At 38.4% G+C, this 24,304-nt stretch overlaps 2 protein-coding genes across 8 annotated transcripts in view; one reads left to right on the top strand and one right to left on the bottom strand.

The window, feature by feature from the left end:
* Positions 1-24,304, top strand: part of LOC130281634 (alpha-2-macroglobulin-like protein 1) — a 371,222-nt gene that overhangs the window by 201,833 nt on the left and 145,085 nt on the right. The window lies entirely within an intron of this gene.
* LOC130281635 (GDNF family receptor alpha-1-like) lies at positions 16,556-21,569 on the bottom strand (the record flags this gene model as incomplete). The annotated part of the gene is given in 2 exon segments (XM_056529072.1): positions 16,556-19,390; positions 21,516-21,569. Coding segments are annotated over 2 exon segments (210 nt in total), but the record flags the coding sequence as incomplete, so codon positions are not given.

Below are 24,304 nucleotides of genomic sequence, written 5' to 3'. Positions count from 1 at the left end.
CGGAGCGGCGGGGACAGGTGAGTACAACTTCCTCTAACAGTGGTCTTCAACCTGCGGACCTCCAGATGTTGCAAAACTACAACAACCAGCATGCCCGGACAGCCGTTGGCTGTCCGGGCATGCTGGGTGTTGTAGTTTTGCAACATCTGGAGGTCCGCAGGTTGTAGACCACTGTCCTATACTTTACATTGCACGGATCCCTCAACATACGATGGTTTCAACAAACGATGGTCCATTTGGAACGGATTACCATCGTATGCCGAGGGACCACTGTATATGAAGTGAGCAAAACTCAGCAATTCTAGACATATGATTGATGTGATTCCAAAGCAAAATTGGTGGCACAAAAAACGAGCCCTCATATAGTTCTGTAGGTAGAAAATTGAAAGTGTTACGATTTTTAGAAGATGAGGAGGAAAAAAACAAAGTGCTAAAGTTTTCCCACCATTTTAAGTCCCTATAGGGAACTGTCAGATGTCACCTTTTGTTTGAAAACACTGAACAATGCTGTACTACAGCACAGCATTGATCGGTGTTATTGGCGTATATTTATTCAGGCTGCCTATATTCTTGGAGCGCCAATCTGACGGCAGGTAGGGCCCCTACAGCCTTCCTCTCAGCTGATTGGGACTCTGCGATTTTGCTGCGGTGGTCCCGATCAGCTTCCCTGTCTAGAACATGCGTTTTAACCCTTTTAGACACTGCTATCAACTTTGATTGCGGCATCTAAAGGGTCAATGTTGGACATCAGCCTGATTGGTGAGGGTTCCAGCTAATGATTTATACAACACAGTGGGAGCAGACACAGGGCGTACATGTACACCTTGCGTCCTTAGAGAACGTTCACACCTACAGGATCTGCTGCATATTTTGTGCAGCTGATTTTGCTACCCGTTGGAACTAATGGGTTGCAAAAGCAGCTGCACAAAATATGCAGCAAAAATATGCAGATCCTGTACATGTGAATGTACCCTTTAAGGCAGGGTTTCCCAACCAGTGGGCCTCCAGCTGTTGCAAAACTACAACTCCCAGCATAAAGGCTGTCTGGGCATGCTGGAAGTTGGAGTTTTGCAACAGCTGGTGGCACCCTGGTTGACAAACACTAACTTAAGGGGTTAATGATAAATAAGCAGTATGTCCACATGTTGTGGGCCCAGTGGGGTCACATTCCCTCCTCCAGTGTCTACAGGTCACATTACAAGAACAATTTTTTGAAAAATTCTTCCGCAATTCTTCCCAAATATTGTTCTTGTAATGTGACCTGTTGGCGACCTGTGGACACTGGAGGAGGGAAAGTGACCCCATTGGGCTGCTACTTTACACCCCCCAGCCCCTGGTTATACTGCTAGTCATGGGGGAGAGAGGCAGCACACAGGGACATCACTCACCCTCACAGCCGCTCTGCTCCGTTCCTGGGAGGCCTGTCAGCTCTTGGCCCCTCCTCTTCCTGTGCAGGGGGCGGAGCCATAAATCAGGTTCCCTTTATCTCTGCGCTGCTGCCTGTCTCTGCTAGAGACAGGAGCAGCGCAGGGATATTTACATAGAAAATAACATCAAGTAAAGACTGGGGATCCGGGGCAAGTGTCCTGTATTCTCAGCAGCTGCAACAGGCCCTTTACCAGGTCGGGCCCTCAGACTATGTCCGAATGGACCGGCCGGTCAGTCCGCCCCTGATTTCGTCTATACCTCACAGTCCTCACTGCTCTTATTGAAAGTCGCAGCGGCCTGCGGGGTGGGGGCGGGGGGGGGGGGGGGGTTGGGGTATAATCAAACCACTATCGGTCCCCCACCCTGAATTCCTGGGGGGATCCATCCCCCCCGATTCCTACGCCCCTGCGGGTGTGTGCCTTATGCTACAAGTCCTCCCCCAGTTTGAACTGGGTCCAGTTGTGTCTGCAAAAATCGCATGCCGATGCAAATAACGTTTGCACCAGAAAGTGTACGGGACTTTGTCAGAGGAAAGTGTTTTGCTCGTGGCGCTTGTGAAATAGAGGGGGAGATGAGCTGAAAGGGTTAACATGGTCCAGTGTTACCCGCGCATGCGAGCGGTCGCAGCTCCGCCCCTTCAATCTCCAGCAGTGATGCCTCTCCATCACAGCGAAGAGGAACCAAAGAGCTGACCTGTGCTGCACAGGGAAAGATTTTGCCGACCGGATCAAAACAGGAAGTTCCCTGGGCGCAGCCATATTGGAGGCTCTGGCACAAGACAAATTACTACCGGGTGCCTACAAAATAGAGGGGGAGGGAACCCAGCTCTCCAGATCAACCAGGCGACAGCGCCCCTTCATCTCCAGCAGTGAGGTCATCACCTACCCCAGCAGCCAGGATCTTGCCATTTCTACCTGCAGCAAGCATCAACAGTCCTGGTGTTCCAGCATCTGCACCGGTATTCATGGAGAACCCTGAATGGGGTTCACCTTGAGGGATTTCAAAGAAAGGATCCAGAGTTTTTATGTCTTTCCCTCTTAATCTACAGGAGAAACTGCTCACAGGACAACTCCAGGGACCAGCGCTAGAGGAAGTCTGCACCTGGCCAGCCTCCGAGAAGGCGACTGTAGAGCAGATCTTTGAAGGACTGTATCAGGTATTTAAGTCACATTCTCCATCAGAGGTACGTCTCCAGCTGTATGAAAGGCGACAGAAGCCAGGTGAGACGCGTATGGTGTAGTCCTACAGAATACCCTAGAGACTGTCCAAAAATAAGATGGTATAACTCCTGAGCAGGGCAACAAGGTGTTAATGGACAGATTTATTGATGGGGCTCATAATAAGTGGGGCAAGGCCCAGTAATATTATTATACTCCAGAATCAAGTTACTATAACCTGTAATATTATTACTCTCCGGAATCAAGTGACTATAACCTGTAATATTATTACTCTCCAGACTCTACTGTCTATAACCTGTAATATTATTACTCTCCAGACTCTACTGACTATAACCTGTAATATTATTACTCTCCAGACTCTACTGACTATAACCTGTAATATTATTACTCTCCAGACTCTACTGTCTATAACCTGTAATAATATTACTCTCCAGAATCTCCTGACTATAACCTGTAATATTATTACTCTCCAGACTCTACTGACTATAACCTGTAATATTATTACTCCAGAATCTACTGACTATAACCTGTAATATTATTATACTCCAGAATCTACTGACTATAACCTGTAATATTATTACTCTCCAGACTCTACTGACTATAACCTGTAATATTATTACTCCAGAATCTACTGACTATAACCTGTAATATTTTTACTCTGCAGAATCTACTGACTATAACCGGTAAGATTATTACTTTCCAGATTCTACTGACTATAACCTGTAATATTATTACTCTCCGGAATCAAGTGACTATAACCTGTAATATTATTACTCTCCGGAATCAAGTGACTATAACCTGTAATATTATTACTCTCCAGAATCTACTGACTATAACCTGTAATATTATTACTCTCCAGAATCTACTGACTATAACCTGTAAGATTAATACTCTCCAGAATCTACTGACTATAATATGTAAAATTATTACTCCCCAGAATCTACTGACTATAACCTGTAATATTATTACTCTCCAGAATCTACTGACTATAACCTGTAATATTATTACTCTCCAGACTCTACTGACTATAACCTGTAATATTTTTACTCTCCAGAATCTACTGACTATAACCTGTAATATTATTACTCTCCAGACTCTACTGACTATAACCTGTAATATTATTACTCTCCAGAATCTACTGACTATAACCTGTAATATTATTACTCTCCAGAATCTACTGACTATAACCTGTAATATTATTACTCCCCATACTCTACTGTCTATAACCTGTAATATTATTACTCTCCAGAATCTACTGAATATAACCTGTAATATTATTACTCTCCAGACTCTACTGACTATAACCTGTAATATTATTACTCTCCAGACTCTACTGACTATAACCTGTAATATTATTACTCTCCAGAATCTACTGACTATAACCTGTAATATTATTACTCTCCAGATTCTACTGACTATAACCTGTAATATTATTACTCTCCAGATTCTACTGACTATAACCTGTAATATTATTACTCTCCAGATTCTACTGACTATAAGCTGTAATATTATTACTCTCCGAAATCTACTGACGATAACCTGTAATATTATTACTCTCCAGAATCTACTGACTATAACCTGTAATATTATTACTCTTCAGACTCTACTGACTATAACCTGTAATATTTTTACTCTGCAGAATCTACTGACTATAATATGTAATATTATTACTACCCAGAATCTACTGACTATAACCTGTAATATTATTACTCTCCAGACTCTACTGACTATAACCTGTAAGATTATTACTTTCCAGATTCTACTGACTATAGCCTGTAATATTATTACTCTCCAGACTCTACTGACTATTACCTGTAATATTATTACACTCCAGACTCCAGTGACTATAACCCGTAATATCATTACTCTCCGGAATCTACTGACTATAATATGTAAAATTATTACTCCCCAGAATCTACTCACTATAACCTGTAATACTATTAGTCTCCAGAATCTACTGACTATAACCTGTAATATTATTAGTCTCCAGAATCTACTGACTATAAACTGTAATATTATTACTGTCCAGAATCTACTCACTATAATATGTAATGTTATTACACTACAGAATCTGACTGCAATCAGTAATATTATTATTCTCCAGAATCTACTGACTATAACCTGTAATATTATTACTCTCAAGAATCTACTGACTATAACCTATAATATTATTACTCTCCAAACTCTACTTACTACAACCTGTAATATTATTATCCTCCAGAATCTACTTTCTATAACCTATAATATTATTACTCTCCAGGATCTACTGACAATAACCTGTAATATTATTACTCTCCAGAATCTACTGTCTATATTATTGCTCTCCAGAATCTACTGACTATAACCTGTAATATTATTACTCTCCGGAATCTACTGACTATAACCTGTAATATTATTACTCCCCAGACTCTACTGTCTATAACCTATAATATTTTTACTCTCCAAAATCAACTGACTATAACCTGTAATATTATTACTCTCCAGAATCTACTGACTATAACCTGTAATATTATTAGTCTCCAGAATCTACTGACTATAAACTGTAATATTATTACTCTCCAGAAGCTACTGACAATAACCTGTAATATTATTACTCTCCAGAATCTACTGTCTATATTATTGCTCTCCAGAATCTACTGACTATATCCTGTAATATTATTACTCTCCGGAATCTACTGACTATAACCTATAATATTATTACTCTCAATAATCTACTAACTATAATATGTAATGTTATTACACTACAGTATCTGACTACAATCAGTAATATTATTATTCTCCAGAATCTCCTGACTATAACCTGTAATATTATTACTCTCCAGAATTAACAGACTATACCCTGTTATATTATTACTCTCCAGATTCTACTGACGATGACCTGTAATATTATTACTTTCCAGAATCTACTGACTATAACCTGTAATATTATTATACTCTAGATTCTACTGACTATAACTGTAATATTATTACTCTCCAGAATCTACTGACTATAACCTGTAAGATTATTACTCTCCAGAATCTACTGACTATAATATGTAATATTATTACTCCCCAGAATCTACTGACTATAACCTGTAATATTATTAGTCTCCGGAATCTACTGACTATAACCTGTAATATTATTAGTCTCCGGAATCTAGTGACTATAACTTGTAATATTATTGCTCTCCTGACTCTACTGACTATAACCTGTAATATTATTACTCTCCGGAATCTACTGACTATAAACTGTAATATTATTACTGTCCAGAATCTACTCACTATAATATGTAATGTTATTACACTACAGAATCTGACTGCAATCAGTAATATTATTATTCTCCAGAATCTACTGACTATAACCTGTAATATTATTACTCTCCAGAATCTCCTGACTATAACTTGTAATATTATTACTCTCAAGAATCTACTGACTATAACCTATAATATTATTACTCTCCAAACTCTACTTACTACAACCTGTAATATTATTATCCTCCAGAATCTACTTTCTATAACCTATAATATTATTACTCTCCAGGATCTACTGACAATAACCTGTAATATTATTACTCTCCAGAATCTACTGTCTATATTATTGCTCTCCAGAATCTACTGACTATAACCTGTAATATTATTACTCTCCGGAATCTACTGACTATAACCTGTAATATTATTACTCCCCAGACTCTACTGTCTATAACCTATAATATTTTTACTCTCCAAAATCAACTGACTATAACCTGTAATATTATTACTCTCCAGAATCTACTGACTATAACCTGTAATATTATTAGTCTCCAGAATCTACTGACTATAAACTGTAATATTATTACTCTCCAGAAGCTACTGACTATAACCTGTAATATTATTACTCTCCAGGATCTACTGACAATAACCTGTAATATTATTACTCTCCAGAATCTACTGTCTATATTATTGCTCTCCAGAATCTACTGACTATATCCTGTAATATTATTACTCTCCGGAATCTACTGACTATAACCTATAATATTATTACTCTCAATAATCTACTAACTATAATATGTAATGTTATTACACTACAGTATCTGACTACAATCAGTAATATTATTATTCTCCAGAATCTCCTGACTATAACCTGTAATATTATTACTCTCCAGAATTAACAGACTATACCCTGTTATATTATTACTCTCCAGATTCTACTGACGATAACCTGTAATATTATTACTTTCCAGAATCTACTGACTATAACCTGTAATATTATTATACTCTAGATTCTACTGACTATAACTGTAATATTATTACTCTCCAGAATCTACTGACTATAACCTGTAAGATTATTACTCTCCAGAATCTACTGACTATAATATGTAATATTATTACTCCCCAGAATCTACTGACTATAACCTGTAAGATTATTACTCTCCAGAATCTACTGACTATAATATGTAATATTATTACTCCCCAGAATCTACTGACTATAACCTGTAATATTATTAGTCTCCGGAATCTACTGACTATAACCTGTAATATTATTAGTCTCCGGAATCTAGTGACTATAACTTGTAATATTATTGCTCTCCTGACTCTACTGACTATAACCTGTAATATTATTACTCTCCGGAATCTACTGACTATAAACTGTAATATTATTACTGTCCAGAATCTACTCACTATAATATGTAATGTTATTACACTACAGAATCTGACTGCAATCAGTAATATTATTATTCTCCAGAATCTACTGACTATAACCTGTAATATTATTACTCTCCAGAATCTCCTGACTATAACTTGTAATATTATTACTCTCAAGAATCTACTGACTATAACCTATAATATTATTACTCTCCAAACTCTACTTACTACAACCTGTAATATTATTATCCTCCAGAATCTACTTTCTATAACCTATAATATTATTACTCTCCAGGATCTACTGACAATAACCTGTAATATTATTACTCTCCAGAATCTACTGTCTATATTATTGCTCTCCAGAATCTACTGACTATAACCTGTAATATTATTACTCTCCGGAATCTACTGACTATAACCTGTAATATTATTACTCCCCAGACTCTACTGTCTATAACCTATAATATTTTTACTCTCCAAAATCAACTGACTATAACCTGTAATATTATTACTCTCCAGAATCTACTGACTATAACCTGTAATATTATTAGTCTCCAGAATCTACTGACTATAAACTGTAATATTATTACTCTCCAGAAGCTACTGACTATAACCTGTAATATTATTACTCTCCAGGATCTACTGACAATAACCTGTAATATTATTACTCTCCAGAATCTACTGTCTATATTATTGCTCTCCAGAATCTACTGACTATATCCTGTAATATTATTACTCTCCGGAATCTACTGACTATAACCTATAATATTATTACTCTCAATAATCTACTAACTATAATATGTAATGTTATTACACTACAGTATCTGACTACAATCAGTAATATTATTATTCTCCAGAATCTCCTGACTATAACCTGTAATATTATTACTCTCCAGAATTAACAGACTATACCCTGTTATATTATTACTCTCCAGATTCTACTGACGATAACCTGTAATATTATTACTTTCCAGAATCTACTGACTATAACCTGTAATATTATTATACTCTAGATTCTACTGACTATAACTGTAATATTATTACTCTCCAGAATCTACTGACTATAACCTGTAAGATTATTACTCTCCAGAATCTACTGACTATAATATGTAATATTATTACTCCCCAGAATCTACTGACTATAACCTGTAATATTATTAGTCTCCGGAATCTAGTGACTATAACTTGTAATATTATTGCTCTCCTGACTCTACTGACTATAACCTGTAATATTATTACTCTCCGGAATCTACTGACTATAACCTGTAATATAATTAATCTCCAGAATCTACTGACTATAACCTGTAATATTATTACTCTCCAGAATCTAGTGACTATAACCTGTAATATTACTCTCCAGAATCTACTGACTATAACCTGTAAGATTATTACTTTCCAGAATCTACTGACTATAATATGTAATATTATTACTCCCCAGAATCTACTGACTATAACCTGTAATATTATTACTCTCCAGACTCTACTGACTATAACCTGTAATATTATTACTCTTCAGACTCTACTGTCTATAACCTATAATATTATTAATCTCCAAAAACTACTGACTATAACCTGTAATATTATTACTCTCCAGACTCTACTGACTATAACCTGTAATATTATTACTCTCCAGAATCTATTGACTATAACCTGTAATATTATTACTCTCCAGAATCTACAGACTATAACCTGTAATATTATCATTCTCCAGAATCTACTGACTATAACCTGTAATATTATTACTCTCCAGAATCTACTGACTATAACGTGTAATATTATTACTCTCCAGAATCTACTGAATATAACCTGTAATATTATTACTTTCCAGAATCTACTGACTATAATATGTAAAATTATTACTCCCCAGAATCTACTGACTATAACCTGTAATATTATTAGTCTCCAGAATCTACTGACTATAAACTGTAATATTATTACTCTCCAGAATCTACTGACTATAACCTGTAATATTATTACTCTCCAGACTCTACTGACTATGACCTGTAATATTATTACTCTCCAGACTCTACTGACTATAACCTGTAATATTATTACTTTCCAGAATCTACTGACTATAATATGTAAAATTATTACTCCCCAGAATCTACTGACTATAACCTGTAATATTATTAGTATCCAGTATCTACTGACTATAAACTGTAATGTTATTACTCTCCAGAATCTACTGACTATAATCTGTAATATTATTACCCTTCAGGATCTACTGACAATAACCTGTAATATTATTACCATCCAGAATCTACTGTCTATATTATTGCTCTCCAGAATCTACTGACTATAACCTGTAATATTATTACACTCCAGGATCTACTGACAATAACCTGTAATATTATTATTCTCCAGAATCTACTGATTATAACCTGTAATATTATTACTCTCCAGAATCTACTGTCTATATTATTGCTCTCCAGAATCTACTGACTATAACCTGTAATATTATTACTCTCCGGAATCTACTGACTATAACCTGTAATATTATTACTCTCCAGACTCTACTGACTATAACCTGTAATATTATTACTCTCCAGACTCTACTGACTATAACCTGTAAGATTATTACTTTCCAGAATCTGCTGACTATAATATGTAATATTATTACTCCCCAGAATCTACTGACTATAACCTGTAATATTATTAGTCTCCAGAATCTAGTGACTATAACCTGTAATATTATTACTCTCCTTACTCTACTGACTATAACCTGTAAGATTATTACTCTCCAGACTCTACTGACTATAACCTATAATATTATTACTCTCCAGAATCTACTCACTATAATATGTAATGTTTTTACACTACAGAATCTGACTACAATCAGTAATATTAATATTCTCTATAATCTCCTGACTATAACCTGTAATATTATTACTCTCCAGAATCTACAGACTATACCCTGTTATATTATTACTCTCCAGAATAAACTGACTATAACCTGTAATATTATTACTCTCCAGAATCTACAGACTATACCCTGTTAAATTATTACTCTCCAGAATCTAGTGACTAAAACCTGTAATATTATTACTCTCCAGAATCTACTGACTATAACCTGTAAGATTATTACTTTCCAGAATCTACTGACTATAATCTGTAATATTATTACTCTCCAGACTCTACTGACTATAACCTATAATAGTATTACTCTCCAGAATCTACTGACTATAACCTGTAATATTATTACTCTCCAGAATCTACTAACTATAACCTGTAATATTATTACTCTCCAGAATCTACTGACTATAACTTGTATTATTATTACTCTCAAGAATCTACTGACTATAACCTGTAATATTATTACTCTCCAGAATCTATCGACTATAACCTGTAAGATTATTACTTTCCAGAATCTACTGACTATAATATGTAATATTATTACTCCCCAGAATCTACTCACTATAACCTGTAATATTATTACTCTCCAGACTCTACTATAACCTGTAATATTATTACTCTCCAGACTCTACTATAACCTATAATATTATTACTCTCCAGAATCTATTGACTATAACCTGTAATATATATTACTCTCCAGACTCTACTGACTATAACCTGTAATATTATTACTCTCCAGAATCTACTGACTATAACCTGTAATATTATTACCCTCCAGAATCTACTGACTATAACCTGTAATATTATCACTCTCCAGAATCTACTGACTATAACCTGTAATATTATTACTCTCCAGAATCTACTGACTATAACCTGTAATAATATTACTCTTCAGACTCTACTGACTATAACCTATAATATTATTACTCTCCAGAATCTACTCACTATAACCTATAATATTATTACTCTCCAGAATCTACTCACTATAATATGTAATGTTATTACACTACAGAATCTGACAGCAATCAGTAATATTATTATTCTCCAGAATCTCCTGACTATAACCTGTAATATTATTACTCTCCAGAATCTACTGACTATACCCTGTTAAATTATTACTCTCCAGAATCTAGTGACTAAAACCTGTAATATTATTTCTCTCCAGAATCTACTGACTATAACCTGTAATATTATTCCTCTCCAGAATCTACTGACTATAACCTGTAATGACATTACTCTCCAGACTCTACTGACCATAACCTGTAATATTATTACTCTCCAGACTCTACTGTCTATAACCTATAATATTATTACTCTCCAGAATCCACTGACTATAACCTGTAATATTATTAGTCTCTAGAATCTACCGTCTATAACCTATAATATTATTACGCTCCAGAATCTACTCACTATAATATGTAATGTTATTACACTACAGAATCTGACTGCAATCAGTAATTTTATTATTCTCCAGAATCTCCTGACTATAACCTGTAATATTATTACTCTCCAGAATCTACAGACTATACCCTGTTAAATTATTACTCTCCAGAATCTAGCGACTAAAACCTGTAATATTATTACTCTGCAGAATATACTGACTATAACCTGTAATATTATTACTCTCCAGTATCTACTGACTATAACCTGTAATATTATTATACTCCAGAATCTACTGACTATAACCTGTAATATTATTACTCTCCAGAATCTACTGACTATAACCTGTAATATTATTTCTCTCCAGAATCTACTGACGATAACCTGTAATATTATTACACTCCAGACTCTACTGACTATAACCTGTAATATATATTACTCTACAGACTCTACTGACTATATCCTGTAATAATATTACTCTCCAGACTCTACTGACTATAACCTGTAATATTATTACTCTCCAGAATCTACTGACTATAACCTGAAATAATATTACTCTTCAGACTCTACTGACCATAACCTGTAATATTATTACTCTCCAGACTCTACTGTCTATAACCTATAATATTATTACTCTCCAGAATCTACTGACTATAACCTGTAATATTATTACTCTCCAGAATCTACTCACTATAATATGTAATGTTATTACACTACAGAATCTGACTGCAATCAGTAATATTAATATTCTCCAGAATCTCCTGACTATAACCTGTAATATCATTACTCTCCAGAATCTACAGACTATACCCTGTTAAATTCTTACTCTCCAGAATCTAGTGACTAAAACCTGTAATATTATTATTCTCCAGAATCTACTGGCTATAACCTGTAATATTATTCCTCTCCAGAATCTACTGACTATAACCTGTAAGAATATTACTTTCCAGAATCTACTGACTCTAATGTGTAATATTTTTATTACCCAGAATCTCCTGACTATAACCTGTAATATCATTACTCTCCAAAATCTACAGACTATACCCTGTTATATTATTACTCTCCAGAATCTACTGACTATACCCTGTTAAATTATTACTCTCCAGAATCTAGTGACTAAAACCTGTAATATTATTACTCTCCAGAATCTACTGACTATAACCTGTAATATTATTCCTCTCCAGAATCTACTGACTATAACCTGTAAGATTATTACTTTCCAGAATCTACTGACTCTAATGTGTAATATCTTTGCTACCCAGAATCTACTGACTATAACCCGTAATATTAATACTCTCCAGAATCTAATGACTATAACCTGTAATAATATTACTCTCCAGACTCTACTGACAATAACCTGTAATATTATTACTCTCCAGACTCTACTGTCTATAACCTATAATATTATTACTCTCCAGAATCTACTGACTATAACCTGTAATATTATTACTCTCCAGAATCTACTCACTATAACCTGTAATATTATTACTCTCTAGAATCTACTGTCTATAACCTATAATAATATTACTCTCCAGAATCTACTCAATATAATATGTAATGTTATTACACTACAGAATCTGACTGCAATCAGTAATATTATTATTCTCCAGAATCTCCTGACTATAACCTGTAATATTATTACTCTCCAGAATCTAGCAACTAAAACCTGTAATATTATTACTCTGCAGAATATACTGACTATAACCTGTAATATTATTCCTCTCCAGTATCTACTGACTATAACCTGTAATATTATTACTCTCCAGAATCTACTGATTATAACCTGTAATATTATTACTCTCCAGACTCTACTGACTATTACCTGTAATATTATTACTCTCCATAATCTACTGACTATGACCTGTAATATTATTTCTCTCCAGAATCTACTGACGATAACCTGTAATATTATTACACTCCAGACTCTACTGACTATAACCTGTAATATATATTACTCTCCAGACTCTACTGACTATAAGCTGTAATATTATTACTCTCCAGAATCTACTGACTATAAGCTGTAATATTATTACTCTCCAGAATCTACTGACTATAACCTGTAATAATATTACTCTTCAGACTCTACTGACCATAACCTGTAATATTATTACTCTCCAGACTCTACTGTCTATAACCTATAATATTATTACTCTCCAGAATCTACTGACTATAAGCTGTAATATTATTACTCTCCAGAATCTACTGACTATAACCTGTAATAATATTACTCTTCAGACTCTACTGACCATAACCTGTAATATTATTACTCTCCAGACTCTACTGTCTATAACCTATAATATTATTACTCTCCAGACTCTACTGTCTATAACCTATAATATTATTACTCTACAGAATCTACTGACTATAACCTGTAAGATCATTACTTTCCAGAATCTACTGACTCTAATGTGTAATATTTTTACTACCCAGAATCTACTGACTATAACCTGTAATATTATTACTCTCCAGAATCTACTGACTATAACCTGTAATATTATTAGTCTCTAGAATCTACTGTCTATAACCTATATTATTACTCTCCAGAATCTACTCACTATAATATGTAATGTTATTACACTACAGAATCTGACTGCAATCAGTAATATTATTATTGTCCAGAATCTCCTGACTATAACCTGTAATAATATTACGCTCCAGAATCTACAGACTATACCCTGTTAAATTATTACTCTCCAGAATCTAGCGACTAAAACCTGTAATATTATTACTCTGCAGAATATACTGACTATAACGTGTAATATTATTACTCTCCAGTATCTACTGACTATAACCTGTAATATTATTATACTCCAGAATCTACTGACTATAACCTGTAATATAATTAATCTCCAGAATCTACTGACTATAACCTGTAATATTATTACTCTCCAGAATCTAGTGACTATAACCTGTAATATTACTCTCCAGAATCTACTGACTATAACCTGTAAGATTATTACTTTCCAGAATCTACTGACTATAATATGTAATATTATTACTCCCCAGAATCTACTGACTATAACCTGTAATATTATTACTCTCCAGACTCTACTGACTATAACCTGTAATATTATTACTCTTCAGACTCTACTGTCTATAACCTATAATATTATTACTCTCCAAAAACTACTGACTATAACCTGTAATATATATTACCCTCCAGACTCTACTGACTATATCCTGTAATATTATTACTCTCCAGAATCTATTGACTATAACCTGTCATATTATTACTCTCCAGAATCTACAGACTATAACCTGTAATATTATTCCTCTCCAGAATCTACTGACTATAACCTGTAAGATTATTACTTTCCAGAATCTACTGACTCTAATGTGTAATATTTTTGCTACCCAGAATCTACTGACTATAACCCAGTAGTATTAATACTCTCCAGAATCTACTGACTATAACCTGTAATAATATTACTCTCCAGACTCTACTGACCATAACCTGTAATATTATTACTCTCCAGACTCTACTGTCTATAACCTATAATATTATTACTCTCCAGAATCTACTGACTATAACCTGTAATTTTATTATTCTCCAGAATCTCCTGACTATAACCTGTAATAATATTACTCTCCAGAATCTACAGACTATACCCTGTTAAATTATTACTCTCCAGAATCTAGCAACTAAAACCTGTAATATTATTACTCTCCAGTATCTACTGACTATAACCTGTAATATTATTATACTCCAGAATCTACTGACTATAACCTGTAATATTATTACTCTCCAGAATCTACTGACTATAACCTGTAATATTATTACTCTCCAGACTCTATTGACTATTACCTGTAATATTATTACTCTCCAGAATCTACTGACTATAACCTGTAATATTATTACTCTCCAGACTCTATTGACTATTACCTGTAATATTATTACTCTCCAGAATCTACTGACTATAACCTGTAATATTATTTCTCTCCAGAATCTACTGACGATAACCTGTAATATTATTACTCCCCAGAATCTACTGACTATAACCTGTAATATGATTACTCTCCAGAATCTACTGACTATAAGCTGTAATATTATTACTCTCCAGAATCTCCTGACTATAACCTGTAATATTATTACTCTCCAGAATCTACTGACTATAACCTGTAATATTATTTCTCTCCAGAATCTACTGACTATAACCTATAATATTATTACACTCCAGACTCTACTGACTATAACCTGTAATAATATTACTCTCCAGACTCTACTGACTATAACCTGTAATATTATTACTCTCCAGAATCTACTGACTATAAGCTGTAATATTATTACTCTCCAGAATCTACTGACTATAACCTGTAATAATATTACTCTTCAGACTCTACTGACCATAACCTGTAATATTATTACTCTCCAGACTCTACTGTCTATAACCTATAATATTATTACTCTACAGAATCTACTGACTATAACCTGTAAGATTATTACTTTCCAGAATCTACTGACTCTAATGTGTAATATTTTTACTACCCAGAATCTACTGACTATAACCTGTAATATTATTACTCTCCAGAATCTACTCACTATAATATGTAATGTTATTACACTACAGAATCTGACTGCAATCAGTAATATTATTATTCTCCAGAATCTCCTGACTATAACCTGTAATATTATTACTCTCCAGAATCTACAGACTATACCCTGTTATATTATTACTCTCCAGAATCTACTGACTATACCCTGTTAAATTATTACTCTCCAGAATCTAGTGACTAAAACCTGTAATATTATTACTCTCCAGAATCTACTGACTATAACCTGTAATATTATTACTTTCCAGAATCTACTGACGATAACCTGTAATATTATTACTCTCCAGACTCTACTGACTATAACCTGTAATATTATTACTCTCCAGAATCTACTGACTATATCCTGTAATATTATTACTCTCCAGAATCTAGTTACTATAACCTGTAATATTATTACACTCCAGAATCTACTGACTATAACCTGTAATATTATTTTACTCCAGATTTACTGGTTTCCTAAAGAAAGGCAACAACTCCATGTATTATACCCCCTGGCAATGGCTGCCGGTGACTTTGAAGTTCTAGTTGTGTTTCTCTATGAAATAAAAGAAAACTTACATCTCTGAATTTTATTCACTTTTATTAAAAGTAACATAATAATAATAATAATCACTAATAAGAAAAAATAAATGATGATTCTGGAGATTGTGCGGAGTGAGCGCCCCCCATCATCACTCCACCACATCTATCCAGGATTCCTCCTTCCCACGAAGGGTTAAGTTATATACAAGGCGGAGAACATCATATATGTAGGTTCTTGTAGAATCCCCTTAAACAACACATATGGGGGGGAGGACATGCTGGAAGCCTCTCCCCCTACAGACACAGGTCACATGCTCCATAATGACCCCAAGTGTCGCTAGGTGGCGCCATCTGACCCGGCGCGGTATCGTCACGAAGCGCCATAGTTAGCACTATATTATAACCTTGTTTTTTTTTTTCTTTAATCTGATACAACATCCGTTTCTTCTCTAAAGGGACGTCGCCATATTGCAACATAGGTATCAGTTTGTTCATTTACATATATGCATACGACAGACTCCACCCCCTTTTTGCGCGCATTGCGTACATTTTATTCACATGAAGTCACATGGGTAACAGATCCAGGTGAACCAGTCCATCACCTGCCATATTGTGCAAGTTATTCATGGTCACATAGATATACGCTGCACGAAATACCGCTCTGCGTGTTTCCGCGCTCTGCCCCGCGGTGTCGCCAGAGGGGGGGGGGGGGGGGGGGCAGAAACTTTACTTCTCCATTACTTGTGTTTAGAAATGTATCTCTGTCTTATCTCACATGAAAGCGATGAAGCTGGACATCCCCCCCCCCCCCCCCCCCCCTGCAAATCCTTCAGTCCGCCCCCCAGGAGAGCGCCGTCAGCGTCCGCGGCGTAACAGGAACAGATGCCGCGCGCCGACTGCATTATGTTGCGTCCAGATCCAATGTCTCTTGTGCCAACATTCCTCCCTTCTACCCAGCACGGGATTAATCCGGTCCTCGCAGGATTAGGTGCCGGCGCTTCATTAAGGGCGAATGCGCTTCGTGTTTCTGTTTCATGTGTACACAAGTTGTTTTCAATTAACTGTAACAGCAATTAAGCCGGCGGCGCCGTTTTTTTTCCCCCCTCCATCACAGCGAGTCCGTTTACTTTTTTTTTTCAGACGGGGCGGCCGAGCTATGAATATTCATGAGCTGCAATTAAAAAACACCGAGGCGAAACGTAAAAAAAAAATAAAAAAATAAAAAATCTTTGCATTAAATGGTTTGCACTGTGAAGTCTCGGGGCCCCGGCGGACGCCTCATGCGGTTATCTCCAGATCTTGGCGTTGTAGGACATATGGCGCCGAGCGGCAGGTGGCGAGGAGGAACCAGGAGGCGCGCACAGTCATGTTTCTCCACGAAGAAGATGCCCTTTCTTCTTCTCGTAATGGAGACAAATCAAGACAGCAAAATTAAGAGAGTCCTTCACTGCCCACCGGGTGCCAACCGGGCACCGCCAACTGAAGTATTTAATTCTTGATGGACATTGCACGGGCATGCTGGGAGTTGTAGTTATGCAAAAGCTAGAGGCACCCCCTACATCTCTGCCATCACCTGCTCATATCGAAGTGTGCCCGTTCCAGCATCTACATGTCATAGCATATCTAAAAGGATAAGAAAAGGCAAACCTGTTTCACAAACTACAACTCCCAGCATGCCCTGGCAGCCGAAGGCTGTCAGGGCATGCTGGGAATTGTAGTTTTGCAAGAGCTGGAAAGGCCAGAGGTTGGGAAACGCTTGTCTAGAGCAGCATTTCCCAACCAGTGTGCCTCCATTGGTCGAAAAACTACAACTCCCAGCATGCCCGGACAGCCTTCGGCTGTCCGGGCATGCTGGGAGTTGTAGTTTTGCAAGAGCTGGAGAGGCCTGAGAATAAGGGTGCTTGTCTAGAGAAGTTTTTCCAAACCAGTGTGCCACCAGCTGCTACAAAACTACAACTCCCAGCATGCTGGGAGTTGTAGTTTTGCCACAGCTGGAGGGATCCTGCTTGGTAAACGCTGTTTTATAGATTGATGACTTTTGCAGTATGGTGCGGATTATAGTGTATGCTCTGTGCAGTTGTATCCAGCTTTCTATGTATGTTTTTTTAGTAGTCAGTTTTGTTTATAGTCAGTCCAGGTATGCTGGGGGTTGTAGTTTCCTAATAGCTGGAGAGGACATGATGGGAGTTGTTGTTTTGCAAGCCACAAGTCGAAGACCACCACTCTGAACCGAGGGGGAGACACTTTCGTAGCCCCCGGATCCCTGTGCCGTAGCCCACAAGGTATTTACATTTGGCCTCGCTACTTTGGATGAAGTAAAAACAAAAAGAAAAAATTGAGAAAAAGAAAAGAAAATGATATAAAAAAAAATGCCATAAATATACATAAAAAAAAAAAATAATAATAATAAAAATATTATGGATAACCAAATGTACAAACTCTTCTTAGAACACGAAACATTCCCCAGAACCTAGGGGGTGGGTGATCAGATTGTCATATGGCGGGAATCCCATAGCTCCGCCCCCGAGGATACACCACAAAAAAGTGTTTGCTTTTATTTCCTCTCCACTTCATTCTTTCTTTCTTGTTCCGGAGCGGCGACAAATTCAGATGATGGAGAAGGTAGGAAAGTGAATAATATTCTTCATATGTAATATAGACTTTATATAGAGATTTGTTTATTTTTATTTTTTTACTTGAACGGGTCCCATGAGAAGCGGCTATAACGTCAGCAGGGCGGAGGCGAGGAGCAGAGAGTGCGTTGTGCTCAGCAGGAGGAGGATGGTGCGCGCGCTGGATGACGGGCTGGACGCGCCGTTGCCGGAGATGTGGCCGCTGGAAGATCTTTCCACGATGTTGTCTTTTCCGAGCGACTGCTAAAAGAGACAAAGATGGGGGTCAGGGGTCAATATGAAGGGCCGGTACAGTCATATATAAAGTCTTGGTACACTGTTTCCCAACCAGGATGTCTCCAGCTGTTGCAAGACTACAACTCCCAGCATGCCCGGACAGCCAACGGCTGTCCGGGCATGCTGAGAGTTGTAGTTTTGCAACAGCTGGAGGCGCTCTGGTTGGGAAACAGTGTCTTCGATTTTTCTTAGTACACAACACCTGTACTTGCCTATTCATGCGAACAACAAAGAGTGTGATACAATGTTACAGATCTCTTCATAGTTTATCACAATGTATCAGTGCAGGATGTTTAGTTCTCAGAATGACCTGCAGTCCTATGTAACACCACAGATAACACAGTGATAACTCTCTGAGTACAGATAATGTATAGATGTGACCTGCAGTCCTATGTAACACCACAGATAACACAGTGATTACTCTCTGAGTACAGATAATGTATAGATGTGACCTGCAGTCCTATGTAACACCACAGATAACACAGTGATAACTCTCTGAGTACAGATAATGTAGTAGATGTGACCTGCAGTCCTATGTAACACCATAGATAACACAGTGATAACTCTCTGAGTACAGATAATGTATAGATGTGACCTGCAGTCCTATGTAACACCACAGATAACACAGTGATAACTCTCTGAGTACAGATAATGTAGTAGATGTGACCTGCAGTCCTATGTAACACCACAGATAACACAGTGATAACTCTCTGAGTACAGATAATGTAGTAGATGTGACCTGCAGTCCTATGTAACACCACAGATAACAGTGATAACTCTCTGAGTACAGATAATGTAGTAGATGTAACCTGCAGTCCTATGTAACACCACAGATAACAGTGATAACTCTCTGAGTACAGATAATGTAGTAGATGTTACCTGCAGTCCTATGTAACACCACAGATAACACAGTGATAACTCTCTGAGTACAGATAATGTATAGATGTGACCTGCAGTCCTATGTAACACCACAGATAACACAGTGATAACTCTCTGAGTACAGATAATGTAGTAGATGTGTCCTGCAGTCCTATGTAACACCACAGATAACAGTGATAACTCTCTGAGTACAGATAATGTAGTAGATGTTACCTGCAGTCCTATGTAACACCACAGATAACAGTGATAACTCTCTGAGTACAGATAATGTAGTAGATGTGACCTGCAGTCCTATGTAACACCACAGATAACAGTGATAACTCTCTGAGTACAGATAATGTAGTAGATGTGACCTGCAGTCCTATGTAACACCACAGATAACAGTGATAACTCTCTGAGTACAGATAATGTAGTAGATGTGACCTGCCGCCTATGTAACACTACAGATAACAGTGATAACTCTCTGAGTACAGATAATGTATAGATGTGACCTGCAGTCCTATGTAACACCACAGATAACACAGTGATAACTCTCTGAGTACAGATAATGTATAGATGTGACCTGCAGTCCTATGTAACACTACAGATAACACAGTGATAACTCTCTGAGTACAGATAATGTAGTAGATGTGACCTGCAGTCCTATGTAACACTACAGATAACAGTGATAACTCTCTGAGTACAGATAATGTATAGATGTGACCTGCAGTCCTATGTAACACCACAGATAACAGTGATAACTCTCTGAGTACAGATAATGTATAGATGTGACCTGCAGTCCTATGTAACACCACAGATAACACAGTGATCACTCTCTGAGTACAGATAATGTAGTAGATGTGACCTGCAGTCCTATGTAACACCACAGATAACACAGTGATAACTCTCTGAGTACAGATAATGTATAGATGTGACCTGCAGTCCTATGTAACACCACAGATAACAGTGATAACTCTCTGAGTACAGATAATGTATAGATGTGACCTGCAGTCCTATGTAACACCACAGATAACACAGTGATAACTCTCTGAGTACAGATAATGTATAGATGTGACCTGCAGTCCTATGTAACACCACAGATAACACAGTGATCACTCTCTGAGTACAGATAATGTAGTAGATGTGACCTGCAGTCCTATGTAACACCACAGATGGACTATGTACAGTGAAGACCTGTCCCTTATATTGGGGGTGAAGCCTGATTGGTTCTTACCTCCGCCAGGCACAGCTGAGAGTCCACAGAGTTATTAGATTTTAATTTCTGCGCCTGAAAAGAAAACAAAGAAAAAACAATAAGTTTAAAACAAAATAAAATCATAAGAAAAACCTATAAAAACCTTCAGTAATTGAGGATGAGGCTTTGATTAGCGCAGACACACAGCGGCGCCAGTTGCTCGCATTGAATAAATAGCGTTTTGGTTCCTCAGGAGATGCACAAAGCTTCACCTAGTTACAGGAGCAAAATTAATGAGATCGACCAACAAAGGGAGGCGCCGCAGCAGCCGCATCATCATCATCATCATCATCACTGCCATTAATTAACAGCTCCGGCGGCTCATTATAATGACCAGATGATACAATGATGGGGAATGACACATCCGACAAACATTCCTGGAATTATTTTATCTGAGCGGGGGACAGTAGGGTGACCAAGAGTGACCGTCCGCAGGTTATATCAGTACTGAGCGTTACAGTCGGCAAATGACATTAAAGGGGTACTCCGGCCCTAAGACATCTTATCCCCTATCCAAAGGATAGCAGATTAGATGTCTGACCGCGGGGGTCCCGCCGCTGGGGACCCGCGCAATCTTGCATTCGGCACCCACCTCTTTGAGCTGCACGTTGCGCTGCCAGCTCACAAACTGCCGGGTGCCGACCACGGGGCCGGAGTATCGTGATGTAATGACTCCGTCCCCGTGTGACTTCACGCCCCGCCCCCGCTATGCAAGTCTATGGGAGGGGGCGTGACGGCCGTCACGCCCCCTCCCATAGACTTGCATAGCGGGGGGTGACATCACACGGGGGCGGAGTCATTACATCACGATACTCCGGCCCCGTGGTCGGCACCCGGTAGTTTGTGAGCTGGCAGCGCGACGTGCAGCTCAAAGAGGTGGGTGCCGAAAGCAAGATTGCGGGAGTCCCAGCGGCGGGACCCCCGCGGTCAGACATTTTATCCCCTATCCTTTGGAAAGGGGATAAGATGTCTTAGAACAGGAGTACCCCTTTTTTTTTCATATGATAAACAAAAATTACAACAAAAAGGAAAAAGCGTAAATCACAAATGAAAACAGATGAGATCAGCAACCCCATACAGTCGGCAAATGACATTAATAGGCGAGAGAGTAAATTACTGAGTATCAATACAGTGACCCCCCGACCTACGATGGCCCCGGCATACGATAATTTCAACATGCGATGGCCTCTCAGAGGCAGCATCAACATATGATGCTTTTGTATGTCGGGGCCATCGCATAAACGGCTATCCGGCAGCGCAGACTGCTTCAGCTACCACCGGATAGCAGTTTACGGTGCCCCGTGTGGTCCGCTGACGATCACTTACCTGTCCTCGGGGCTCCGGTGTGTCCTCTTCGGGGTCCCCTGCATGGTCGGCGCTCTCCATCGTCGTCATCACGTCGCTGCGCACGCCGTCCCGTCATCCAATAGGAGCGGCGTGCGTAGCGACGTGATGGCGGCGACGGAGAGCGAGGATACCGGGGAAGCAGAGGCCTTACTGGAGCGTCGGGACACCCCGGGGACGCGACGACAGCGATGGACGGCAACATCGAGGGCAGCGGTGACGGTCGGAGCGGTGGGGACACGCAAGTATAACCTCCAATACCAGTGGTCTTCAACCTGCGGACCTCCAGATGTTGCAAAACTACAACACCCAGCATGCCCGGACAGCCAACGCCTGTCCGGGCATGCTGGGTGTTGTAGTTTTGCAACATCTGGAGGTCCGCAGGTTGAAGACCACTGTCCTATACTTTACATTACACGGATCCCTCAACATGCGATGGTTTCAACAAACGATGGTCCATTTGGAACGGATTACCATCGTATGTTGAGGGACCACTGAAGAAGTGGGAACTTTAAAAACAGGAAAATAAAAAGATAAGCACGCCAACCCTCAGGGTGGTGAAAACTAGGAGCATCTAAGCCCCACCAGACACTAAAAAGACAAAACACAGAAGTCCTACAGACTTTAGCCACGCCCCCTCTCGTAGACTTGCATCGAGGGGGCATGGCGTGACGTCACTAGGGGGCGCGTGCATGACGTCACGACCCTCACTGACTGCACCCAGCGTTCGGAACAAAATGTTCCGGACGCTGTGGCAGTGGAGTACCCCTTTAAAGCTCTATGAGACAGGTTCAGAGATAGTGAAGAGGGTCTAAGGGGACCGAGATACCCAAGACATCAGAGCAAACGTTGTACCATACGCCAATATTCCACTATAAGGGGGCAGGGCCAAAAAAATATGATAAACCGAGCCTAAACCCACTCCACAGCGCCAGCACTGGAGAGGGACAGTAGGATTTAGGGTGTGGTACCTCCTACCTACGACACATGTAGCGATGCCGAGGAGGGTCAGAATTAGGGGGACGTAGAAGAAGAGAATAAATATCGGAGGGAAGTCCCCGAGCCTGAGGTCCATTACGGCACAACCCTTCGAAACCGGCGGGTCCGGAGACAACCACATGATGTAAATCTTGATGATCCTTTCACTATGTAACTCAGCATACTACTAGGGTAACGGGGTGTGACGAGGGCAGATGTTGTTACCCTAGAGGCAGATGGAATTAACCCCTAGTATTCGTGGCGCCAAGGTGTGGTTTATCCTTGATACCACCGAAAGGTATACCGCTGGATCCTGGGCTAGGCACAGGGGCAATAAAGACTCTGACACCAAGTTACGTACAACGGTAGCTTAACTGAGGGTAGACAGATGGTAAAATCTATACAGTTCAGCCAGGGCCCCCGGAGGTGACCAGGGACCTAGAGAC

Source organism: Hyla sarda, chromosome 7, assembly GCF_029499605.1.
Source record: "Hyla sarda isolate aHylSar1 chromosome 7, aHylSar1.hap1, whole genome shotgun sequence".
In the NCBI taxonomy this organism is placed as follows: Eukaryota; Metazoa; Chordata; class Amphibia; order Anura; family Hylidae; genus Hyla; species Hyla sarda.
The sequence above is the reverse complement of the archived record's forward strand: the minus strand, read 5'-3'. Positions and strand labels throughout refer to the sequence as shown.